Below are 20,832 nucleotides of genomic sequence, written 5' to 3' on the forward strand. Positions count from 1 at the left end.
GCTCATCCGTAATAATTGTGAGAGGGATCTAGTCACCATCACTTCTGGGCCAGAAGTGTGCTACAGCTGCCAAAAAAAACCCAATGCAGTCCTGGGCTGCATCAAATGAGGAATAGTACTGAGGTCATATTTGGAATACTGCATCCAGTTCTGGTCACCAAAATACAAGAAAGATGCTGAGATCCTAGAAAGTGTGCAGGGAAGAGCAAGATAATAAGGGATCTGCAGGATAAACCATACAAGGAATTGCTAAGGGATCTAGGTGTGTTTAGCCTAATGAAGAAAATAATTAGTGGTGACATGATAACATGATGCCACAGAGAGGAAGAGATTAAATTATTCTCCAAAGCTCCTAACCCAAAGACAAAAAGCAATGGTTCATTAAATAGAAGTTTATTAAAGAGAAATCCATCTTGGAATAAGGAGAAACTTCCTGACAGTGAAAAGACTTAACAAATTGGAATTATTTGTCTCTGGGAGTTGTGGGTGCACCATTGCTGAAGGTTTTCAAGAAAATATTAGACAACTGTTTGTCTGGGTTGACTTAAGGTGTCTGGCAAGGGTTGGACTAGAAGACCTTCAAGGTTCCTTCCAGCCCTGTGATTCTATGACATAATGACCAGAAAGACTTTAATCCCATTCACACAATTTATCTGTAAATCCTACTGAAGTCAATGGGACTTCATTAAATAAATCAATAAGATGTACAGCATTCTATGGTATGCTTGGGACAATATTTATTTTCATCTACTATAGCTCATAAGTTATTTTAAAACAAGGATGTTTGTCTATTGATTTAATTTAATTTAATTTAATTTAATTTAATTTAATTTAATTTAATTTAATTTAATTTAATTTAATTTAATTTAATTTAATTTAATTTAATTTAATTTAATTTAATTTAATTTAATTTAATTTAATTTAATTTAATTTAATATTTTATTTCATTTTATTTTATTTTATTTATTTTATTTATTCTATTTTTATGCCGCCCATCTCCTTAGATTCAGGGAGGCTTGCAACATGTTAGCAATAGCACTTTTTAACAGAACCAGCATATTGCCCCCGCAATCCGGATCCTCATTTTACCCACCTCGGAAGGATGGAAGGCTGAGTCAACCTTGAGCCGGTGATGAGATTTGAACCACTGACCTACATGTCTACATTCAGCTTCAGTGGCCTGCAGTACAGCATTCTACCTGCTGCGCCACCATGCGCCAACAATTATGTGCATGCTGACCCCAAATATATGTTTCAGAAAATTCAAAGTGATTGACTCTCAAACAAAACTACAGTTGTTATTGTTTTTTATTTTGGTAATTGTAGTCTGTTGGGTGGGTTATGTCAATGAATATATTAGATTCTGGCACTCAGATTAATAAGCGGTGCCATAAACTAATTCTCAAGTAAAACATCAATGTCATAAACAATCTCTAAAGGACAATATTCACCCAACCATTTTGTTTTCTGGAAATAAGAAACTCAATATTTATTGGATATTGATGTAAATATATAGCAGCCATACCTTTATGCCTGGCGCAGTTTTTTGGGCCTCTGCTTTCAGTCTTGCTGCTTTTAACATTGGTTTGGTTTTCTTATAATCTTGTTTTCCTGTTCAAAAGAAGAAGGGAAATGTATCACTGAATGCCCTCCAGAGTAAACGAAGGACAATAGTTTAATGACTGTGGAGTATCCCAAAAAAAAGACACAATTGCTATCTTTAATAGTCACAAAGACCCAGTATGGAATCACACTGAGACATTTGTTTAAATGGGAGTTACATGAGACTCTATTCCGAACAATCTATTATTTTGTGCTTGGGATGATCACACACAATTCTAAAACACTGCTGCCATAACATATCACATTGCCGTGCCAATTCCGGTATATGGAGAGGGAGAAAGAGAGGGAGAGGCACATAGAACAATTATTTAATGAAAAAATGCACATAATAATGGAAACATATATAATGGTTCCATGCAGCGAAGTTAATTCATTAAATTGCATTTTGAAGCCACCCAATTGCTTAATAACTCTGACTCACTTGCAATAAAAAAAGGAAACACAATATATATAGAAAAAAAATTACAGCAGACTGGAAGTTTGCTACACTACCAATTAAAAACAAACAAACAAACCTCAAGACCATGGAGAGACTATAATAATTCTTTTCCAAGACCCATGGGGAAAAAAATCTAATTGTCATTAGGATGAGGGTCATACAAATCTCGGGGGATCTTGACAGGGGTGGGGGTGGGCAATATGGGTGGGAAGCTATGGTAACTTTATGGTCTGTGAACCTCAATTCCCACACTCCTTGAACCATCCATCCATAGGGTAGCGAGCTTACTCTGTCATGAAAAACTATACTCTTTGGAAATAACTGTACTGTATATAAAAGATGATTATCCCTACTCCCATATTCAGTCCTTAAAATAAGATGCATTCCTTCTTAGTAATGATAGGTTTTGACAACTTTGAAATAATTTCAACTGCATTATAGCAGTTTGCTTTTCTGCCTTAGCAGAGTCAGATTAGCTGAAAGCTACACTTTATTTATAAAGTAGTTGTTTAGGCTAAAATCCTAAGCAAATATATTGACAATAAGTGCCATGCCGAGTATTGGTTAGATTTAAGTTTAACAATGGTAATATACTATTTGGGGCAAGAAGTGTGAGATCAGTAAATGGTATCAGAAAAATCTCTATTTCATAATACGCTTTGATGCTGTATTGAGGCCATTTGTCATTTTTAAAAAATGAATGGAAACCACAATGAATGGAAACTTAAAATGTCATTTCTACAAATCTACCCTATCAAATGCTAGTCTGTGGGGTTTTTCTTGATTGCTAGTTTCTTTCCCCTCAGCTTTTTTAAAAACCAGCTTGAACTTCTGGTATCTTCCTTTTAACAAGGGCTGTAATTTATTTTGGATATTCCGAAGCATTATTTTGGTAGTATATGAAATGAAGGACATTGTACGATAGATGATGATGATGATGATGATGATGATGATGATGATAACAACAACAGCAGCAGCAACAAAACAACAACAACAGTTGGAAGGGACTTCGGAGGTCTTCTAGTCCAACCCCCTGCACTACCTACAGAAATCCTACACTACTTCAGACAGATGGTTATCCAACATCTGCTTAAAAACTTTAAGTGTTGGGGCATTCACAATTTCTGGAGGCAAGGTGTTCCACTGATCAACCGTTCTGACTGTCAGGAAATTTCTCTTTTGTTCTAAATTAGTTCTCTCCTTTTTGGTTTCCACCCATTGCTTCTTGTTCTATCATCAGGTGCTTTGGAGAAAAGGTTCCACTGGAATAGGTTGTCTCCTTCTTCTTTGTGGCAATCCCTGAGATACTGGAAGACTGTTATCATATCTCCCCTGGTCCTTCTTTTCATTAAACTTAGCCATGCCCAGTTCCTGCAACCGTTTTTCATATGTTTTAGCCTCCAGTCCCCTAATCATCTTTGTTGCTCTTCTCTGCACTTTTTATAGAGTCTCAACATCCTTTTTGCATCGTGGCGACCAAAACTGAATGCAGTGTTCCAAGTGTGGCCTTTCCAAGGCCTTATAAAGTGGTATTAACACTTCACGTGATCTTGATTCTATCCCTCTGTTAATGCAGCCTAGAACTGTGTTGGCTTTTTTGGCAGCTGCTGTAGACTGCTGGCTCATATTTAAATGGTTGTCCATTAGGACTCCAAGATCCCTCTCACAGTTAATGCTGTTGAGGAATATACCACATATACTGTACATGTGCATTTTGTTTTTCTTGCCTAAGTGTAGAACCTTACTTTTTTCACCATTGAATTTCATTTTGTTAGATAGCGCCCATTGTTCAAGTTTGTTAAGATCCTTCTGTATTTTGCATCTACCTTCTGGAGTGTTGGCTATTCCTGCCAGTTTGGTATCATCTGTAAATTTGATAAGTTCCCCATCTGTCCCCTCGTCCAAGTCATTGATGAAGAGTACTGGGCCTGAAACAGAGCCTTGGGGTAATACAGTAATACCTCATCTTACGAACCTAATTGGTTCCGGAAGTAGGTTCGTAAGGCGAAAAGTTCGTAAGACGAAATATTGTTTCCCATAGGAAACAATGTAAAAGCGATTAATCCATGTAAAAAGAAAAAAAATCGCAAAATGGCGCTCCGCTGGGCACCGCCGCCCGGCTGTCACCTTTTAAAACAGCCGGGGGGCTTATCAGCGTTCTCCCGAACGCCGAACCCGGAAGTTCGGGTTCGGGTTCCGGAGGCCGCTGAGAAGCACCCGGCTGTTTCAGAAAGTTACAGCCGGGCGGCGCTGCTCAGAGGAGTGCTATTTTTGTGATCGGTGGCAGCGTTTTCGGCCGGTCTGGAGGCTAGAAAGGAGGTGGGGAATCCCAATAGGGAATTCCATGGGCGGAGCTTTGACGTCACAAAGACGTCCGAACAGGTTCGGGTTCCGGAGGCCGCTGAGAAGCACCCGGCTGTTTCAGAAAGTTACAGCCGGGCGGCGCTGCTCGGAGGAGTGCTATTTTTGTGATCGGCGGCAGCGTTTTCGGCCGGTCTGGAGGCTAGAAAGGAGGTGGGGAATCCCAATAGGGAATTCCATGGGCGGAGCTTTGACGTCACGAAGACGTCCGAACAGGTTCGGGTTCAGGAGAACGCTGAGAAGCCCCCTGGCTGTTTTAAAAGGTGACAGCCAGGCAGCGGCGCCCAGCGGAGCGCCATTTTGCAATCTGCGGTGGGTTCATAAGCCAAACAAAGTTCGTAAGAAGAGGCAAAAAATTTCCGAACCCCGGGTTCGTATCACGAGGAGTTCATATCATGAGGGGTTCGTATCACGAGGAGTTCGTATCACGAGGAGTTCATATCATGAGGGGTTCGTATCACGAGGAGTTCGTATCACGAGGGGTTCGCATCACGAGGTACCACTGTACACTGCATACATCCCTCCATGTAGATGTAGTTCCATTGAGCGCTACATGTTGAGTGTGGTTAATTAGCCAATTTTGAATCCATCCGCTAGTGTTGCTGTCCATTCAGTTTGAAGACTGTTATGTCTCCTTTCTTTAATATAGATGTATAGGTCAACCTGTTCTAATATGTTCGCCATTGGGTTATTCTCCAGATTTGTTGACATACTTTGATTAGAGTCTTTGAGTATTCATCCTTAATAATTTCCTCGATTTAATTCCACAGTTCCTTTGGATCTCCCTCAATGAACAAATATTTGGACCCACAAAATCTGGCAAGTCATTCCAAAGGCATAGCATCCAATTATCTATTCTCCTTATTATTTCCAACTGGCATTCCATTCTCTGGCCACAACAAGGACAGCTACCTTATTATTTATTTAGTGTATGATGACAGCATGACAGAAGAGGAGTAAACTATACACACATAATCCACAAAACGTCTATTTGGCTGCAGCATGACTTCATAACTGGATGTCCAATTCAGTTATCCTGTTATTGTTTCATGCAGATCTTCCAGAGAAACAGAGAAGACACATTGTGGGCAATGTTGCACAATAGTAGTAGTAGATGCTTGGAACAAACTTCCAGCAGACGTGGTTGGTAAATCCACAGTAACTGAATTTAAACATGCCTGGGATAAACATATATCCATCCTAAGATAAAATACAGGAAATAGTATAAGGGCAGACGAGATGGACCATGAGGGCTTTTTCTGCCGTCAATCTTCTATATTTCTATGTTTCTATATGTTTAATAGTTAGTATATCAGCACCACAATTGCAACATTGACAACTAGGGTAGCTTGTATGTTCTTTCAAAATCATATCGAACTTAACCATAAAAGTTGTCAACCTCTTATGCTCCAGTGATTGAAGAATAAACTTGAATATAATAACCATCTTATCAAAGTGTAGTCCATCAAATGTAATTGGTATTATTTCACCATTGACCCCATCTAAGTGCCATCCTAAGCAACATATTTTTTCCTCTTTCTGCCCCAAGTAATAAATAGTATTAATGAATGAAATTTTTCAATTGCAGTTTCTATACACTAATTACTAATGCAGTGGTACCTCTACTTAAGAACTTAATTCATTCCATGACCAGTTTCTTAAGTAGAAAGGTTTGTAAGTAGAAGCAATTTTTCCCACAGGAATCAATTTAAAAGCAAATAATGCGTGTAAACCCATTAGGAAAGAAATAAAAGCTTGGAATTTGGGTGGGAGGAGGAGGAGAAAGAAGAGGAGGACAGTCGCTGCCCAGAGCGGAGGGAACATTTTTTTTCTCTGGGCGAGGGCAGATGCTCCTTAAGCACCACTGAAAGGCTCTTCTGGCAGCCCAGAAAAGCCCAAGATGGCTGGGATTAAAGATGGAATGGCAGGAAACTGGCTGGGCCTTCGTGTCACTCTCAAATTTCCTGGGAAATTTTTCCAGGCTCGGGTTCTTAAGTAGAAAATGGTTCTTAAGAAGAGGCAAAAAAATCTTGAATACCCAGTTCTTATCTAGAAAAGTTCTTAAGTAGAGGCATTCTTAGGTAGAGGTACCACTGTATGCCAATGTGTAGCTGATTCATTTCATTTTTCGTTATCTGAGCTTTTCTGTGTTCATGCGTCTTACATTTCATATACCTACAGTAATTCTATCTCTGCAGCTTCTGATGTTCGTTTCCCGCAAAGCAATATCAGCAATGAGATGCTCCAAAAGCTTTTCTCTAACTCTGTTACAAATACCACAGGTTCCTCAGTTGCTCCTCAGTAGCATCCAATGATGATGGCCCATCATGCAGCAACATATTGTCAGCCCGCTAATCTTATCTATCCATGTGATTTTCCCTACTATCACTTACGATTATCCATTTTCAACATATTTCTTTACCTGCTTTTCAATATAGATGCGTATTTGCTTTATTTGACCAACTGGAATACTTTCACACAATGGATGCATTTGGAAAGTTCTTGGCCCTACTTCCAGAAATTCATTGCTCATCCCTCCCAGGAAGACTGTCCCCAAGACAATGAGGTAGCATAGCAAGATTTGAGGGGGAACTGCTAGAAACATAGAAGATTGACGGCAGAAAAAGACTCTCATGGTCCATCTAGTCTGCCCTTATACTATTTTCTGTATTTTATCTTAGGATGGATATATGTTTATCCCAGGCATGTTTAAATTCAGTTACTGTGGATTTATCTACCACGTCTGCTGGAAGTTTGTTCCAAGGATCTACTACTCTTTCAGTAAAATAATATTTTCTCATGTTGCTTTTGATCTTTCCCCCAAATAACTTCAGATTGTGTCCCCTTGTTCTTGTGTTCACTTTCCTATTAAAATCGCTTCCCTCCTGAACCTTATTTAACCCTTTAACATATTTAAATGTTTCAATCATGTCCCCACTTTTCCTTCTGTCCTCCAGACTATACAGATTGAGTTTATTAAGTCTTTCCTGATACGCTTTATGCTTAAGACCTTCCACCATTCTTGTAGCCTGTCTTTGGACCCGTTCAATTTTGTCTCTAGAACTGAACACAGTATTCCAAATGTGGTCTCACCAGCACTCTATATAGCGGGATCATAATCTCCCTCTTCCTGCTTGTTATACCTCTAGCTATGCAGCCAAGCATCCTACTTGATTTCCCTACCGCCTGACTGCACTGTTCACCCATTTTGAGACTGTCTCAATTTTGACTGTGCTTTTTAATGGACCTTAATTTTATTGTCAAGAAACTAATGGTTTAAATATTTAGTTTCAGTTATTGTTTTAATATGTATTTTATCCAGCCCGTTTTAGTTTACATTTTTAGATATAGGATTTTTAAGCCTTCTTGAAATAAATGTTTAGTTTGAAGGGAACAAATAAACATAACAAATTAAAAATAAATAAATAACTAGCACCTGGTTTATCATTGTCCTGATCTGCAGGTTTATCTATAATAATCAAGAATTATTTTGCTCTTTCACAAAAAACCCTTAAATAAGACAGTATTAGGAAAGACATTTGAGTCAGCCCTACAGCAATATACCTTCTTTTTCCATTAAGAGAAAGATATAAAATGAAGTACCTTCTTCTTCCAATAAATCATTCATCTTCGAAGCAATTATACAGTACAAAACAATGATATATAGGAAGCATTTCTGCAGCAATAAATTTAAATGCAGATAAAAATAGTTTGGGCTGAAGCACAAGGTCTAAGGACAATTACGTGCATTGGATGCACATCAGACCCATCTGAGGAGACGTAATACAAGATTTTAATCGGTACCATTATGTCTTAAGAAGAATCAGTTGCTTTCAACAAAAGGTTATTGATGTGCTGCATGACTATTTATCCAGAAATAGTATCCAAAAAGAGCCCATTAATCAGGGCAACATATCAGTAAGTGGTTTCTGCTGAAATAAATTTTATGTTCTCTATTATTATTTCCTAAATCTAACTGTGAATCAATTTATAATTGGAAATATATGCAGGCGGAATTTAAAGTCAGTGTTAACAACTTCAATCTACATTTGCTGCAAACATAGTTATGAAGAACTGAAACCACCTTTACTGTAAACAATCTATTTTTACAATGAATCTACAGCTGGTAAATCTCAAAAACAAAGCATCTGCGATTATTTTTTTTTCACTCTCCTTTTTAAGTATTAAAATGAGAAGAGAGAATACAAGTTTGAATCAATTGTGTATAAAACTTTACAAAAACGTAATGAAAGATAAAAGGAAAATAGCGACTTCCTTTAAATACTTGACTCATCTTTTTTAAAACAAAAAATAAAAATCCCACTCTATATGGCAGAACTACCAGATGAATCCAAAAGATTGCAAACCGAAATATTTAGCTTATACAAAGTAATGCAAGTCCCTTTGAAAGTTCTTCAAACTTTCTAAACGTGACTGTAAAAACATGATTTTTGTAATAGAGTTGTCAAAGTCTTGAATGCTTTGCCTGATTTGTCTTATCTACAAATTTTCAAAGTTTGCATCACAAATTGACTTTGTGGACTTTACTTCATACTTAAGGGGTTCATAGAGGGCATGCATAAATGCACTAACATGCCTTTCGTCCCTGTCATTGTACTTTATATTATTTCTTTTCATTTTTGTTTGACAAATCACAATAAATGAATGAATGAATGAATGAATGAATGAATGAATGAATGAATGAATGAATGAATGAACTTGTAAGCTTCAGGACTCCCTTAGTTGACACTTGAGCTCCTGCCCTTTGTCCACTCCACATCCATCATCATCCTCAACCAAAGATGTTCCTTGCTTGTAATTTTGTAATTTCAAAAATTAATGCATTACCGTTTCTTGAGGATCATCACAGCGTATGATGCGTAGGAGCACATTATGCTAAACAAAACACTCTCTTTCATAGAAAATACAGCTGGTTCAAATTCAAAAACATTTCTTTTCACCTGCAAATGGACTTGCTTCTAACTTGTTCCTCAATTCATTGTCTTTTATGGGTGCCTGGAAATATCTAATTGTCTTTAATTCAAAAACAAAGCTAATTTCAGTTCTTTAACTCACATGCATGTTCAAGATAATTCCTCCTGGGATGATTACCAAGTTCTATTCACTGCTGGGATCTCCCAAACAAAAGTCCATAAATTTATTGCCCATTTATACAGACCACACCAATTATGCCACAATTGAATGACAGACAAGGAAGAGTCAAAATATTTGAAATGAGAAATGTACAATCTAAATTTAATTACATAGGCAAAGTATCTGAAAATGAGTTATTTACTGCATGCCAAAAATTGACATACAGTAAAAGAAATCAACATTACAGATTTAAAATCCCTTTCAGCACTTTCTCTCCAATTTATATCTGCCAAGAAACTGCTGTCCTGAATATTTTTGTGCTTGTACCACAATAATAAAAATACACAGTTTTCTACACAGTGCAGTTTGGGTTGTCTAATATTTAATTTTTATTAAGGACTTGTTTTTTTTAAAAAAATCATGATATTTCTATATTAAGCAGTCCTGCTGCATTCCTTTCAGTTTTCTATGCATCCTGTTCTGTGAGGTAACTCATTTTATCTTTTTAAAAAAATATTTTATTAAATATGTAGATATAATCCTGCCATTCCAGCAGACAAAATAAGCACACATATGGTGTTGGAATAGAAGATAATGTAGCATCAATGCTCACTCGGTTTTTGTGTTTCCAGCACTGGGAGGTCAGCTGTTACTTCTTTGTCTCTAAAATGTTAGGGATAATTTGATACCTACAACACCAATTCCTACTTACTAATTTATTCAGTGTGTGTTCCCTTTTAAGTGTGGTTTAATTTGCAGATCTCTGCTAAAATTGTGATCTCTCCCTCCCCCCCCCCCGTTTTATTTTCAATATCTCTCTTTCATGAAACACATCAAAGTTGAAAGGGAGTACAGTGATCCCTCGATTATCGCGAGGGTTCCGTTCCAAGACCCCTCGCGATAATCGATTTTTCGCGATATAGTGGTGCGGAAGTAAAAACATCATCTGCGCATGCGCGCCCTTTTTTCCCATGGCCGCGCATGCGCAGATGGTGTTTTTACTTCCGCACCTGGGAAGACCCAGGGAAGGTTCCTTCGGCCGCCCAGCAGCTGATCTGCTCGGCAGCGCCGCCGCAGCGAGGAGCCGAAGATCGGGGTTTCCCCTTTGCGTGGGCGGCGGGGAAGACCCAGGGAAGGTTCCTTCGGCCGCCCAGCAGCTGATCTGCTCGGCAGCGCCGCAGCAGCGAGGAGCCGAAGATCCGGGTTTTCCCGCCGCCCACGCAAAGGGGAAACCCGGATCTTCGGCTCCTCACTGCTGCGGCGCTGCAGAGCAGATCAGCTGCTGGGCGGCCAAAGGAACCTTGCCTGGGTCTTCCCCGCCGCCCACGCGCCGCTCGAGAGCAAGAGGGGGAGAGATAGAGAAAGAGAGAGAAGGAATGAAAGAGATGAGAGAGGGAGGAAGAGAGTGTGAGAGAGGAAGAAGCAAGATAGAGAAAGAGAGAGAGAAAGAAAGATGAGAAAGGAAGAGAGTGACGTCATCGGGTGGGAAAATATTTTTAATTAATATTTTTTGAAAAATCGCGATATAGCGTTTTGCGAAGATCGAGATCGCGAAAATCGAGGGATCGCTGTATATTCTAGTCCATTGGTGCACCAAATATCCTTGTTGTCTAAATTTATTATGAGCTCCTTTCTGAGTTAATCCTACCTATTTATTTCATTTATTGGATGTGGCATCGTTAAAAGTATTCACAGTACACAAGGCAGAGAAGAAGATAATCTAAAAAGACACATTTCTGAATTCATTACTACTGTTGGAAATATATCCTGCATTTCCAATATTTAGTACATGCCCTTACTATTTGACATATATTTTTAAAAAGAAAAATATTTAAAATATATTTAGGTCCTTGGGGTACTTTATATCATCACTGCCAGCCTATCAGCTTGAAATAAGTTCTTTTCATGGCACCGGACCAGAATATCCCCGGGACCGCCTCCTGCCGCACGAATCCCAGCGACCGGTTAGGTCCCACAGAGTTGGCCTTCTCCGGGTCCCGTCGACTAAACAATGTCGTCTGGCGGGACCCAGGGGAAGAGCCTTCTCTGTGGCGGCCCCGCCCCTCTGGAACCAGCTCCCCCCTGAGATTAGGATTGCCCCCACCCTCCCTGCCTTTCGTAAACTCCTTAAGACCCACCTTTGCCGTCAGGCATGGGGGAACTAAAACACCTCCCCCTTGCCCATGTTGTTTTGTTGATTGATTGACTGTGTGCCTGTTTTTTATATATACTGTTTTTTATGAGATTATTAATTTAAATTGGAACTGGATGGGTGGGCATTGGATTTGGTATTGTGTACTGTACTGTTTTTTATTATTGTTGTGAGCCGCCCCGAGTTTGCGGAGAGGGGCGGCATATAAATCCAATAAACCTAAACCTATTTGGTTTAGTGAGTGAAATAAGGCTTATTATTTACCAAAGAGATATACTGGACATTGTTGATGCCTTAATAGCCATTTACTAGAAAAAAATCTATCCATAGTTGCTATCATACTCCATTATACACCCTATACCACTCCTGTTTATGAATTTATTAATTTTATGTCCTGCCACAATCATGAATGGATTCTTGATGGCTCATAATACTTAACAGTGCAATATTGTATAATAATAATAATAATAATAATAATAATAATAATAATAATAATATACAACCGAAATCAGAATCTTGTATCAACTCTTAACCACAACCATTTGTTTTCAGCCACTATATGAAACAAACTAAAGTTGGCACAAATTGAACAACTTGTTTTTTTATTTGTTCTAAGAGCAAGTGGATCACGATAGTTATTTAGTAAGAATGCTTAATAAAAGCTGGAGTCATTTTTAGAAACAAGGATCATGTTCAAGATAAGTCCTTTACATGACAAGAAAAGAAAGAAAGGGGAGGGAGAAGGAAGAAGGAGGCCTCGGTATTGAAATTAAATCATAATAGGGCAGAAGGTTTTGTAGGCAACAAAACAGGTTTCTCTGTAGGCATCAAGACAGGTTTCTCTGCCCACCGAGCTGACTGTAGATCTGAAGGTCAGCGGTTCAAATCTCATCACCGGCTCAAGGTTGACTCAGCCTTCCATCCTTCCAAGGTGGGTAAAATGAGGACCCGGATTGTGGGGGCAATAGGCTGGCTCTGTTAAAAAAAGTGCTATTGTTAACATGTTGTAAGCCGCCCTGAGTCTAAGGAGAAGGGAGGCATAAAAATTGAATAAATAAAAATAAATAAAAATAAAAATGCTATGAAGTTTATAAACTTATTTACATGCAAGGGAATTCAACATTTGATGTTTGTGCTAAATATATGAGACTGTCCTGGATATGGACAACTTCAATAGATTTTCATACAAGAAACAGTAAGCTATGTTGCAGTTTATTTATTTGATTTTTATGCCGCCTTTCTCCTTAGACTCAGGGCAGCTTACAACATGTTAGCAATAGCACTTTTTAACAGAGCCAACATATTGCCCCCACAATCCGGGTCCTCATTTCACCCACCTCAGAAGGATGGAAGGCTGAGTCAACCTTGAGCGGGTGATGAGATTTGAACCGCTGACCTACAGAGCTAAAGTCAGCTTCAGTGGCCTGCAGTACAGCACTCTACCTGCTATGCCACTCCGGCTCTACCTGCTGCGCCACTCCGGCTCTTAACTGTTAACTGACATGGTAGTTAATCATAGTCCATTTTCACATTTATCTGTGCTGGCATGAATGAAATGAGTTGTCCAAGAAGAGATAATACAGAAACCCTATTTTTTGGAAGTTTTCTCAAAACTTTGATAGAGGAAGAGTTGATTCATTATGGCATCAGGTCCGTTTTCCTCTGGCTAATACCCTATGGCTAGTCACGATTACAAAGCATTCTTGGGAAGCCTAGAGAGATGGGATGTTAATATTCACAAAGCTAATTGTATTAGTAATATGAAACTTCCCACTTCAAATAAAAGGACTCCAGCTACACTAGCATTTAAACTAATAGCAAACCTATCAAGCTACAACTTCATCAGCAATATCACAGTGCCCTTTTTATTGGATCTTACTATTAACACCCATAGATATGTGGGGATTTTTTTCCTTTATAAAAGAGGAAGAGAGATTTGCTTTAATACAGTTTCAATTGCTGTGATTAAAGATGTTTTTGGAGTCTATTGCTAGCTGAAACATTTTGAAAGGTATTGAATATAGTCAGAGCATAAGTACTTCAAGTGTGCATGAACCTCCTTCCCAGCGCACAGTCCTTTTCTCTTTTTAAAAAAATTCAGGTTTAATGGTAGCTCAAATCATTGGCCATTTCTCAATCTTGAGAGATGGAACAGCTTGACACTAATAATACATTTGCAAAGGACACATCATCATTTAACACAACATTAAGTGCTCAGGAACAACTTTTTTTTTACAGCAGACACAAGCCATTCTGAGCTCAGGGCTGACATATCATTACATTTTATGCCACAAAGATAATCCAGCCAGGCATTCATGAGAGGTAAATTAATTTCCAAGTAACTGTATTTCAGCTTTAAGCCAACAAGAAGGATGCATTAAAGTGAATAAGTTTCCTTTATGCTATCACCAAGGGTTTCTTTCCCTGAATAAAAGCCTTTCTTGAGTATAGCAATATGTATACCTTCAATTAGTTCCCTTCCCCCTGCAGTTTCAGCTGAGAGATCTGCTTGTCCAAGTTAAACTGTAATTTTAAATCCATAAAGCAATCCTTTTCTATATCCTGAATTGGGCTTCCCCAAACTGGTATCTCCTAGTTTTGGGACTGGGACTTCTGGGAGCTGTTTGATCTAATATATTTGAAGGGCATCCTGTTGGAAAATTTGTACAAATACAGAAAGCCAAATCGATATAAAGTACAGTGATACCTTGTCTTACAAACTTAATTGGCTTCGGGATGAGGTTCTTAAGGTGAAACAATGTTTCCCATAGGAATCAATGGAAAAGCGATTAATGCGTGCAAGCCCAAAATTCACCCCTTTTGGCACCCAAGCACCCGCTTTTGCACTGCTGGGGATTCCCTTGAAATCCCACCTCCATGGGAAAACCCACCTCCAGACTTCTGTGTTTTTGCGATGTTGCGATTTCACTGAGGCTCCCCCTCGCTGGGAAACCCCACCTCTGGACTTCCGTTGCCAGCGAAGCACCCGTTTTCGCGCTGCTAAGATTCCAGTGCTGGGATTCCCTGCAGCATCACAAAAACACGGATGTCCAGAGCTGGGGTTTCCCATGGAGGGGAGCCTCAGGGGAATCCCAGCAGTGCAAAAACGGGTGCTTCGCTGGTAACGGAAGTCCGGAGGTGGGGCATCCCAGCGGCGGCGGTGGTTTGTAAGGTGAAAATAGTTTGTAAGAAGAGGCAAAAAAATCTTAAACCCCGGGTTTATATCTCAAAAAGTTTGTATGACAAGGCGTTTGTAAGACAAGGTATCACTGTACAGTGATCCCCCGATTATTGCGAGGGTTCCGTTCCAGGACCCCTTGCAATGATCGGTTTTTCTCGAAGTAGCGCTGCGGAAGTAAAAACACCATCTGCGCATGCGCAGATGGTGTTTTTACTTCCGCCACAGCAGCGAGGAGCCGAAGATTGGGGTTTCCCCGCCGCCCACGCAAACTCCTCGCTGCTGCCGCGCCCGCTGCTTGTCCGCCCGCCGCTTGTCCGCCGCCTGCCTGCCCGCGCGCCCACCCTTCGCCCGCCCACGCCGTTCGCTCGCGCCGCTTCCCAGGTGAGTCCTGAAGCGAACTTCCGCGTTTAGCTTCGGGACTCAGTTGGGAAGCCGCGCGGCTGTTTTAAAACGTCGCCGCTGGCATGGGGGGCTTGCCAGCACCCCCCCGAACCCGGGTGGCCGGGCGAGCAGCGAGCAAACAGCGGGTGGCCGGGCGAAGGGCGGGCGAGCGGCGGGCGAGCGGGTGCTGGGGGGGGCTTCTCGCCCTCCCGCCAGCAAGAGGGGGAAGACCCAGGGAAGCCGCCCAGCAGCTGATCTGCCCGGCGCCATCTACGCATGCGTGGCCATAAAAAAAAGGGAGCGCATGCGCAGATGGTGTTTTTACTTCCGGGTTGAAAAATCGCGATTTAGCCCGTTCGCAATGATCGGGATCGTGATATCCGGGGGATCACTGTATATGCAAATCAAAGAAACCTGTCATGGGTCATAATCATCTAGATCTTTTCCTAAGGGCCGAGTACATCTGCTACTAGCGTGGGGGTTCTGCAAAGCAATCATACCAGTAATGGGTTCTAAAACCCATTGCTACTGGTTTGCACACAGGCGTGTAGAAGCTTCTACCTGTTGCTACCGGTTCACAGAAATGGCCGAATCAGGAGTAACTGCATGAGCCATGTTGGGTATACTTACTTACTTACTTACTTACTTACTTACTTACTTACTTACTTACTTACTTACTTACTTACTTACTTATTTGAATGCCGCCCCTCTCTGTAGACCTAGGTTCACCCTAGGTTCCATGAGCTGCACTGGTTGCCGATCAGTCTCTTAACACAATTCAAGGCATTGGTTATTACCTATAAAGCCCTACATGGCATTGCACCAGATTATGTACAGGACTGTCTTCTGCCTCATAAGTCCCAGCTACTAGTTAGGTCACACAGAGTCGGCCTTCTCCGGGTTCCGCCGACCAAACAATGCCAACTGCAGGGAAGAGCCTTCTCTATTGTGCCCCCAGTCCTCTGGAACCAATTCCTCCAGAGATTCGTACCGCCACCACTCTCCTCGCCTTCCAAAAAGTGTTAAAAACATATCTTTGCCCCAGCAGGCCTGGGGCCATGAGCCATAGTCTTCGCTCCAGCCAGTAGTGTGAATGAGGGATGACTGATTCGTTTTATACTGGGTTTTTAAAATTTCACTTAACTTTTTAATTGTTTCTACTATTTTTTAAAATGTTAATTGAGTATATACATTTAAAAAATGAGAACAAAAGACAGTACATATAATACTTATTGTCACAATTGTAATTAGCATATCTACGGAAAGATGGGGGGAAAGCAATTAGATAGAAAGTGGATAGAAGAGTGCTGACAGGCGGTAGGGAAAACAAGTAGGATGCTTGGCTGCATAGCTAGAGGTATAACAAGCAGGAAGAGGGAGATTATGATCCCGCTATATAGAGTGCTGGTGAGACCACATTTGGAATACTATGTTCAGTTCTTGAGACCTCACCTACAAAAAGATAATGACAAAATTGAACGGGTCCAAAGACGGGCTACAAGAATGGTGGAAGGTCTTAAGCATAAAACGTATCAGGAAAGACTTAATGAACTCAATCTGTATAGTCTGGAGGACAGAAGGAAAAGGGGGGACATGATCGAAACATTTAAATATGTCAAAGGGTTAATTAAGGTCCAGGAGGGAAGTGTTTTTAATAGGAAAGTGAACACAAGAACAATGGGACACAATCTGAAGTTAGTTGGGGGAAACATCAAAAGCAACATGAGATCTGCAAATTAAACCACACTTAAAAGGGAACACACACTGAATAAATTAGTAAGTAGGAATTGGTGTTGTAGGTATCAAATTATCCCTAACATTTTAGAGACCAAGAAGTAACAGCTGACCTCCCAGTGCTGGAAACACAAAAACCGAGTGAGCATTGATCTCACTCCTCCCCACGTCCTCGCATTAGATTTGTCTTGCTGCACATGTGCAGAAGCCAAATCTCATGCGGGGGAGAGCGTTGGTGGCACGCATCTGCGCACGCATTTGTGATTTTACTATCAGAGTGGCGTACTTGGGAACATCAGCTGCTGCCCGCCAGTGCATTATAGTCAATTTCCAGTTTGATTTAGAAACAAGGACAAGGTATTGAGTGCAGGTAGCACTTAACCAGAGAAATATTGGTAATATTTTCCCAAAGATGTTTCAAAGCTGAAAAGGATTTACTCCTGCATCCATTTTATCTCTTGCTATATCGACTTGTGAGAAATAATAATAGAAAAGAAAAAATGTAGAATTACATGAGGCTATTTTAGCAAATATACTAATACAGTGATACCTTGTCTTACAAACCCCTCTTCATATGAACTTTTCGTAATACGAACCCAATGTTTAAGATTTTTTTGCCTCTTCTTCCGAACTATTTTCACCTAATGAACCCGAGCCGCTGCCACTGGGATGCCCTGCCTCCAGACTTCCATTGCCAGCCAAAGCACTGGGATTTCCCTGAACCTCCCCTCGCTGGGATTCAAAGCAGCGCCAGCAAAAATGAAGGGAATCCCAGCGAGGGGAGCCTCAGGGAAATCCCAGCAATGCAAGAACGGGTGCTTCTGCTGGCAACGAAGTCCGGAGATGGGGTTTCCCAGTGAGGGGAGCCTCAGGGGAATCCCAGCGCTTCGGCTGGCAACAGAAGTCCAGAGGCAGGGCATCCCAGCGGCACAAGACAAAAGGGGGGACTTTTGGGATGGGGTTGCATGCATTATTTGCTTTTACATTGATTCCTATGGGGAAAATTGCTTCGTCTTACGAACTCTTCTACTTACAAACCTGGTCAGGGAACGAATTAAGTTCGTAAGATGAGGTATCGCCGTATACAGCTCAATACAAAATTGTAAATGGAAGCATTGTAGACTAATGGCCATCTAGCTTCTGCCTGATGACGTGTGTTTCTTGCCATCACATATTCAGAAAGTTTTTTTCTGCAGCTACTCTGACTTCCACAGCTGACCTCCATATTTTTCCTCTTCTTTGGCATTATTTGGAATTGTGCTTATAGTATTTTTTCCTCACTGCAAACTACTATATCATCTCAATCTCTCTGAATCACTCATAATTTCTGCACTATATCATCTTCAGGGAACTTGTAATTCTAAACTACTTTCCTTCAAAATAAATGTCACTTGACAGGTCTTAACAGTTCAACCATAAAATAAATGACACCAATATCAGTTTGCATAAAAGAATAGAGGCTGTAGATAGTTATAACCAGATGGAGCATGAGCAGAGAAATGCAAAACAATGTGCTCCAACTGTATGGAGAAACATTAACTAAAAATCACTCAAGAAAGGGACTGCAGTTTTGGACTGCGAGAATGATTTGTACTGGACATGTTTAAAAAAAAAGAGCACAGAATAAGCAAGTGTTGAAAATGATGGATGGAATGCTACCTTTGCAAATTTTAACACTTCTCAGATCATGGAAAAGTGACAGCCATGAAAGTGTCAGTGTGTGCAGAATGCAGAATAAAAATTAAATATTACTCCACATCTGTTTACTTAGGTGTTAAATGCCACTCCAAAGCCTTTCTGTTTAGCTACTGTGGCTGAGACTTCAGGAGGGGAAGGGATTTTCAACAAAATAATTGTCAGAAAGGCACTTGAAATATCTACCTGCAAATTATTTCCGTTTGATGTAGAGCGCAGATGGCATAGACAAGAACATGTGATGGAATGATGTCCAGGAACAATCTTCAGCTATTGATTCCAGCAATTCCAACAAGTTGTTTTCTTACCACGGGTGAAATTTTGGCTCGCCAATTTGTAATTTCAAATTATTCCACTATTTTTAATATCCTTTTCAGCAGGCTTCCAATTTTATACTGGGTAGGTTTGATTGGCTGGAATAAGTTTGGTCATTTCAGAGAGATTTTACAAGATGTGTCATGAAGGTATTCTTGGTTTTTAACATCCAGAAGAACTTCTGAACTGCACAAAATGATAATTTTACTCAGAATTAGAATATAATGGCTATACTAATCAGGCCCAATGTAAGTAATCCACTACTAAATAATCCCTGACATTTTACTTCAATGATTTCAGCAAAGAGTCTACCACCTTTGAAGGCCATCTCTTCCTTTGCTGAAGCACCACTGATCATTAAGAAATTCTTCCAACAATCATGTGAAATATACTTCCTTGCAATGTAAATATGTTTCTCAGCCAGTTCTCTGTAAACGTTGAACAAGTCTCCCTTGTTTTCCACATGACTGCTTTCCAATGCTTAAAGACAATTATGTCTTTTTCTTCAAATTAAATTTATCCAGTACTCCCAACCATTCATCCCGATAAAGGGCTAGGAAGGAAGTTTTTTCCTTCCTGGTCCTTTATCATCCTAATGCTTTTCTGTCCATCTACACAAATTGTGAATTTTCGAATATGGATTTGAAAATTTACATTTGAAAGTTCAGGTGGATACACTGTTGTCTTTATATATAATATTTTTTATTAAAGTTTGCAAACTAAGGAAAATATAAAGTAAAAAGGTGCAGATAGAAAAAAATGTAAAGAGGGAAAAATAAAGAAATTGTAAACAGTAAAAAAAATCCTAATAAAAAGGGAAAACAAGAAAGATATTAGACATTGCATCCCAATTCATCACAGTAAGTACAATTTCAGAACTTATCAACTTCTCCAATAATATAAGAAAAATTCTCTTCTTTCCATATCTCATCTCTGATCCAATTTTAAACCCTTATCATTCAGTCCTAATCAGCAAAAGAACTCAGTTACCAACAATAACTTTCACATTTTAACCTTAATCAAATAAGACAACTTTAATTTACTTGCCTTTATTTTTAACACCATAACTTATTACTTTATCTGAAAATACAAAAAAAAACACCTCTCTTCTATCCATTTCTTCTATAAACACATTATTAAAATCTTCTTATTTTTATCCTGGTCAACAAAAAATCCATTAAAAGCCATTAGAAAGAATACCATATATTTTTCAATCTTGATCAAGTAAGTCAACTTTAAATTATTTCCCTTTTGTTGTGGTTGGTTCTAGGCCAGCTCCTGCAACAGCGAATTTGGATGTTGATTTAGGGGAATCCTCGGGTTATCAGAGACCTGTTTTATTGCCAGCAGAATCAGACAGTGAAGCTGACTCTCCGCCAGGGACAGACAGTGGGGGAGAGGAATCAGATGGGGAGATGGGTGCAGCCAGCCCACCAGTCAGTGCTCCAATTAGTGAGTCATCAAAATCAGAGGAGGACCCACTTGTGGATGCCCGTGTGCGCAGGCTTATGGCAATAAGGGAGCAGTTGCGCAAGCGTTTCAGAAGATAAGTGAGCACACCTGTTCAACATTCACATTATGTTAATGTGTTTTGTGATAAATTATGGGCATTGGGAAGGGTGGGCTGTGGGCATTTATACATTTGAGAAAGAGACTCCTGAAAGAACATTGCTTCAGCTCATATTATTCAAGGACTTCTACTGAACTTTGGACACTTCATAGTTAAATAACTCTTGAGGATTTTTTGGCATGGGTGGCTGTGGAGATTTACAGCTGTCTTATCTGCTCTTTTGTTTTGGCACTCTGCTGCATTCAAGGACTTTTTTGGGGGTGAGAGTAATTTGACTCCATTCTAAG

At 40.0% G+C, this 20,832-nt stretch overlaps 1 protein-coding gene across 1 annotated transcript in view; it reads right to left on the bottom strand.

The window, feature by feature from the left end:
* TRIQK (triple QxxK/R motif containing) overlaps positions 1–20,832 on the bottom strand; it is a 71,972-nt gene that overhangs the window by 13,439 nt on the left and 37,701 nt on the right. The window contains exon 3 of the mRNA XM_070749223.1: positions 1,526–1,611. Coding sequence (XP_070605324.1) covers positions 1,526–1,611 — 86 coding nt within the window. The remainder of the gene's footprint in view (positions 1–1,525; positions 1,612–20,832) is intronic.

Source organism: Erythrolamprus reginae, chromosome 3 (assembly GCF_031021105.1).
Source record: "Erythrolamprus reginae isolate rEryReg1 chromosome 3, rEryReg1.hap1, whole genome shotgun sequence".
Classification (NCBI taxonomy): domain Eukaryota; kingdom Metazoa; phylum Chordata; class Lepidosauria; order Squamata; family Dipsadidae; genus Erythrolamprus; species Erythrolamprus reginae.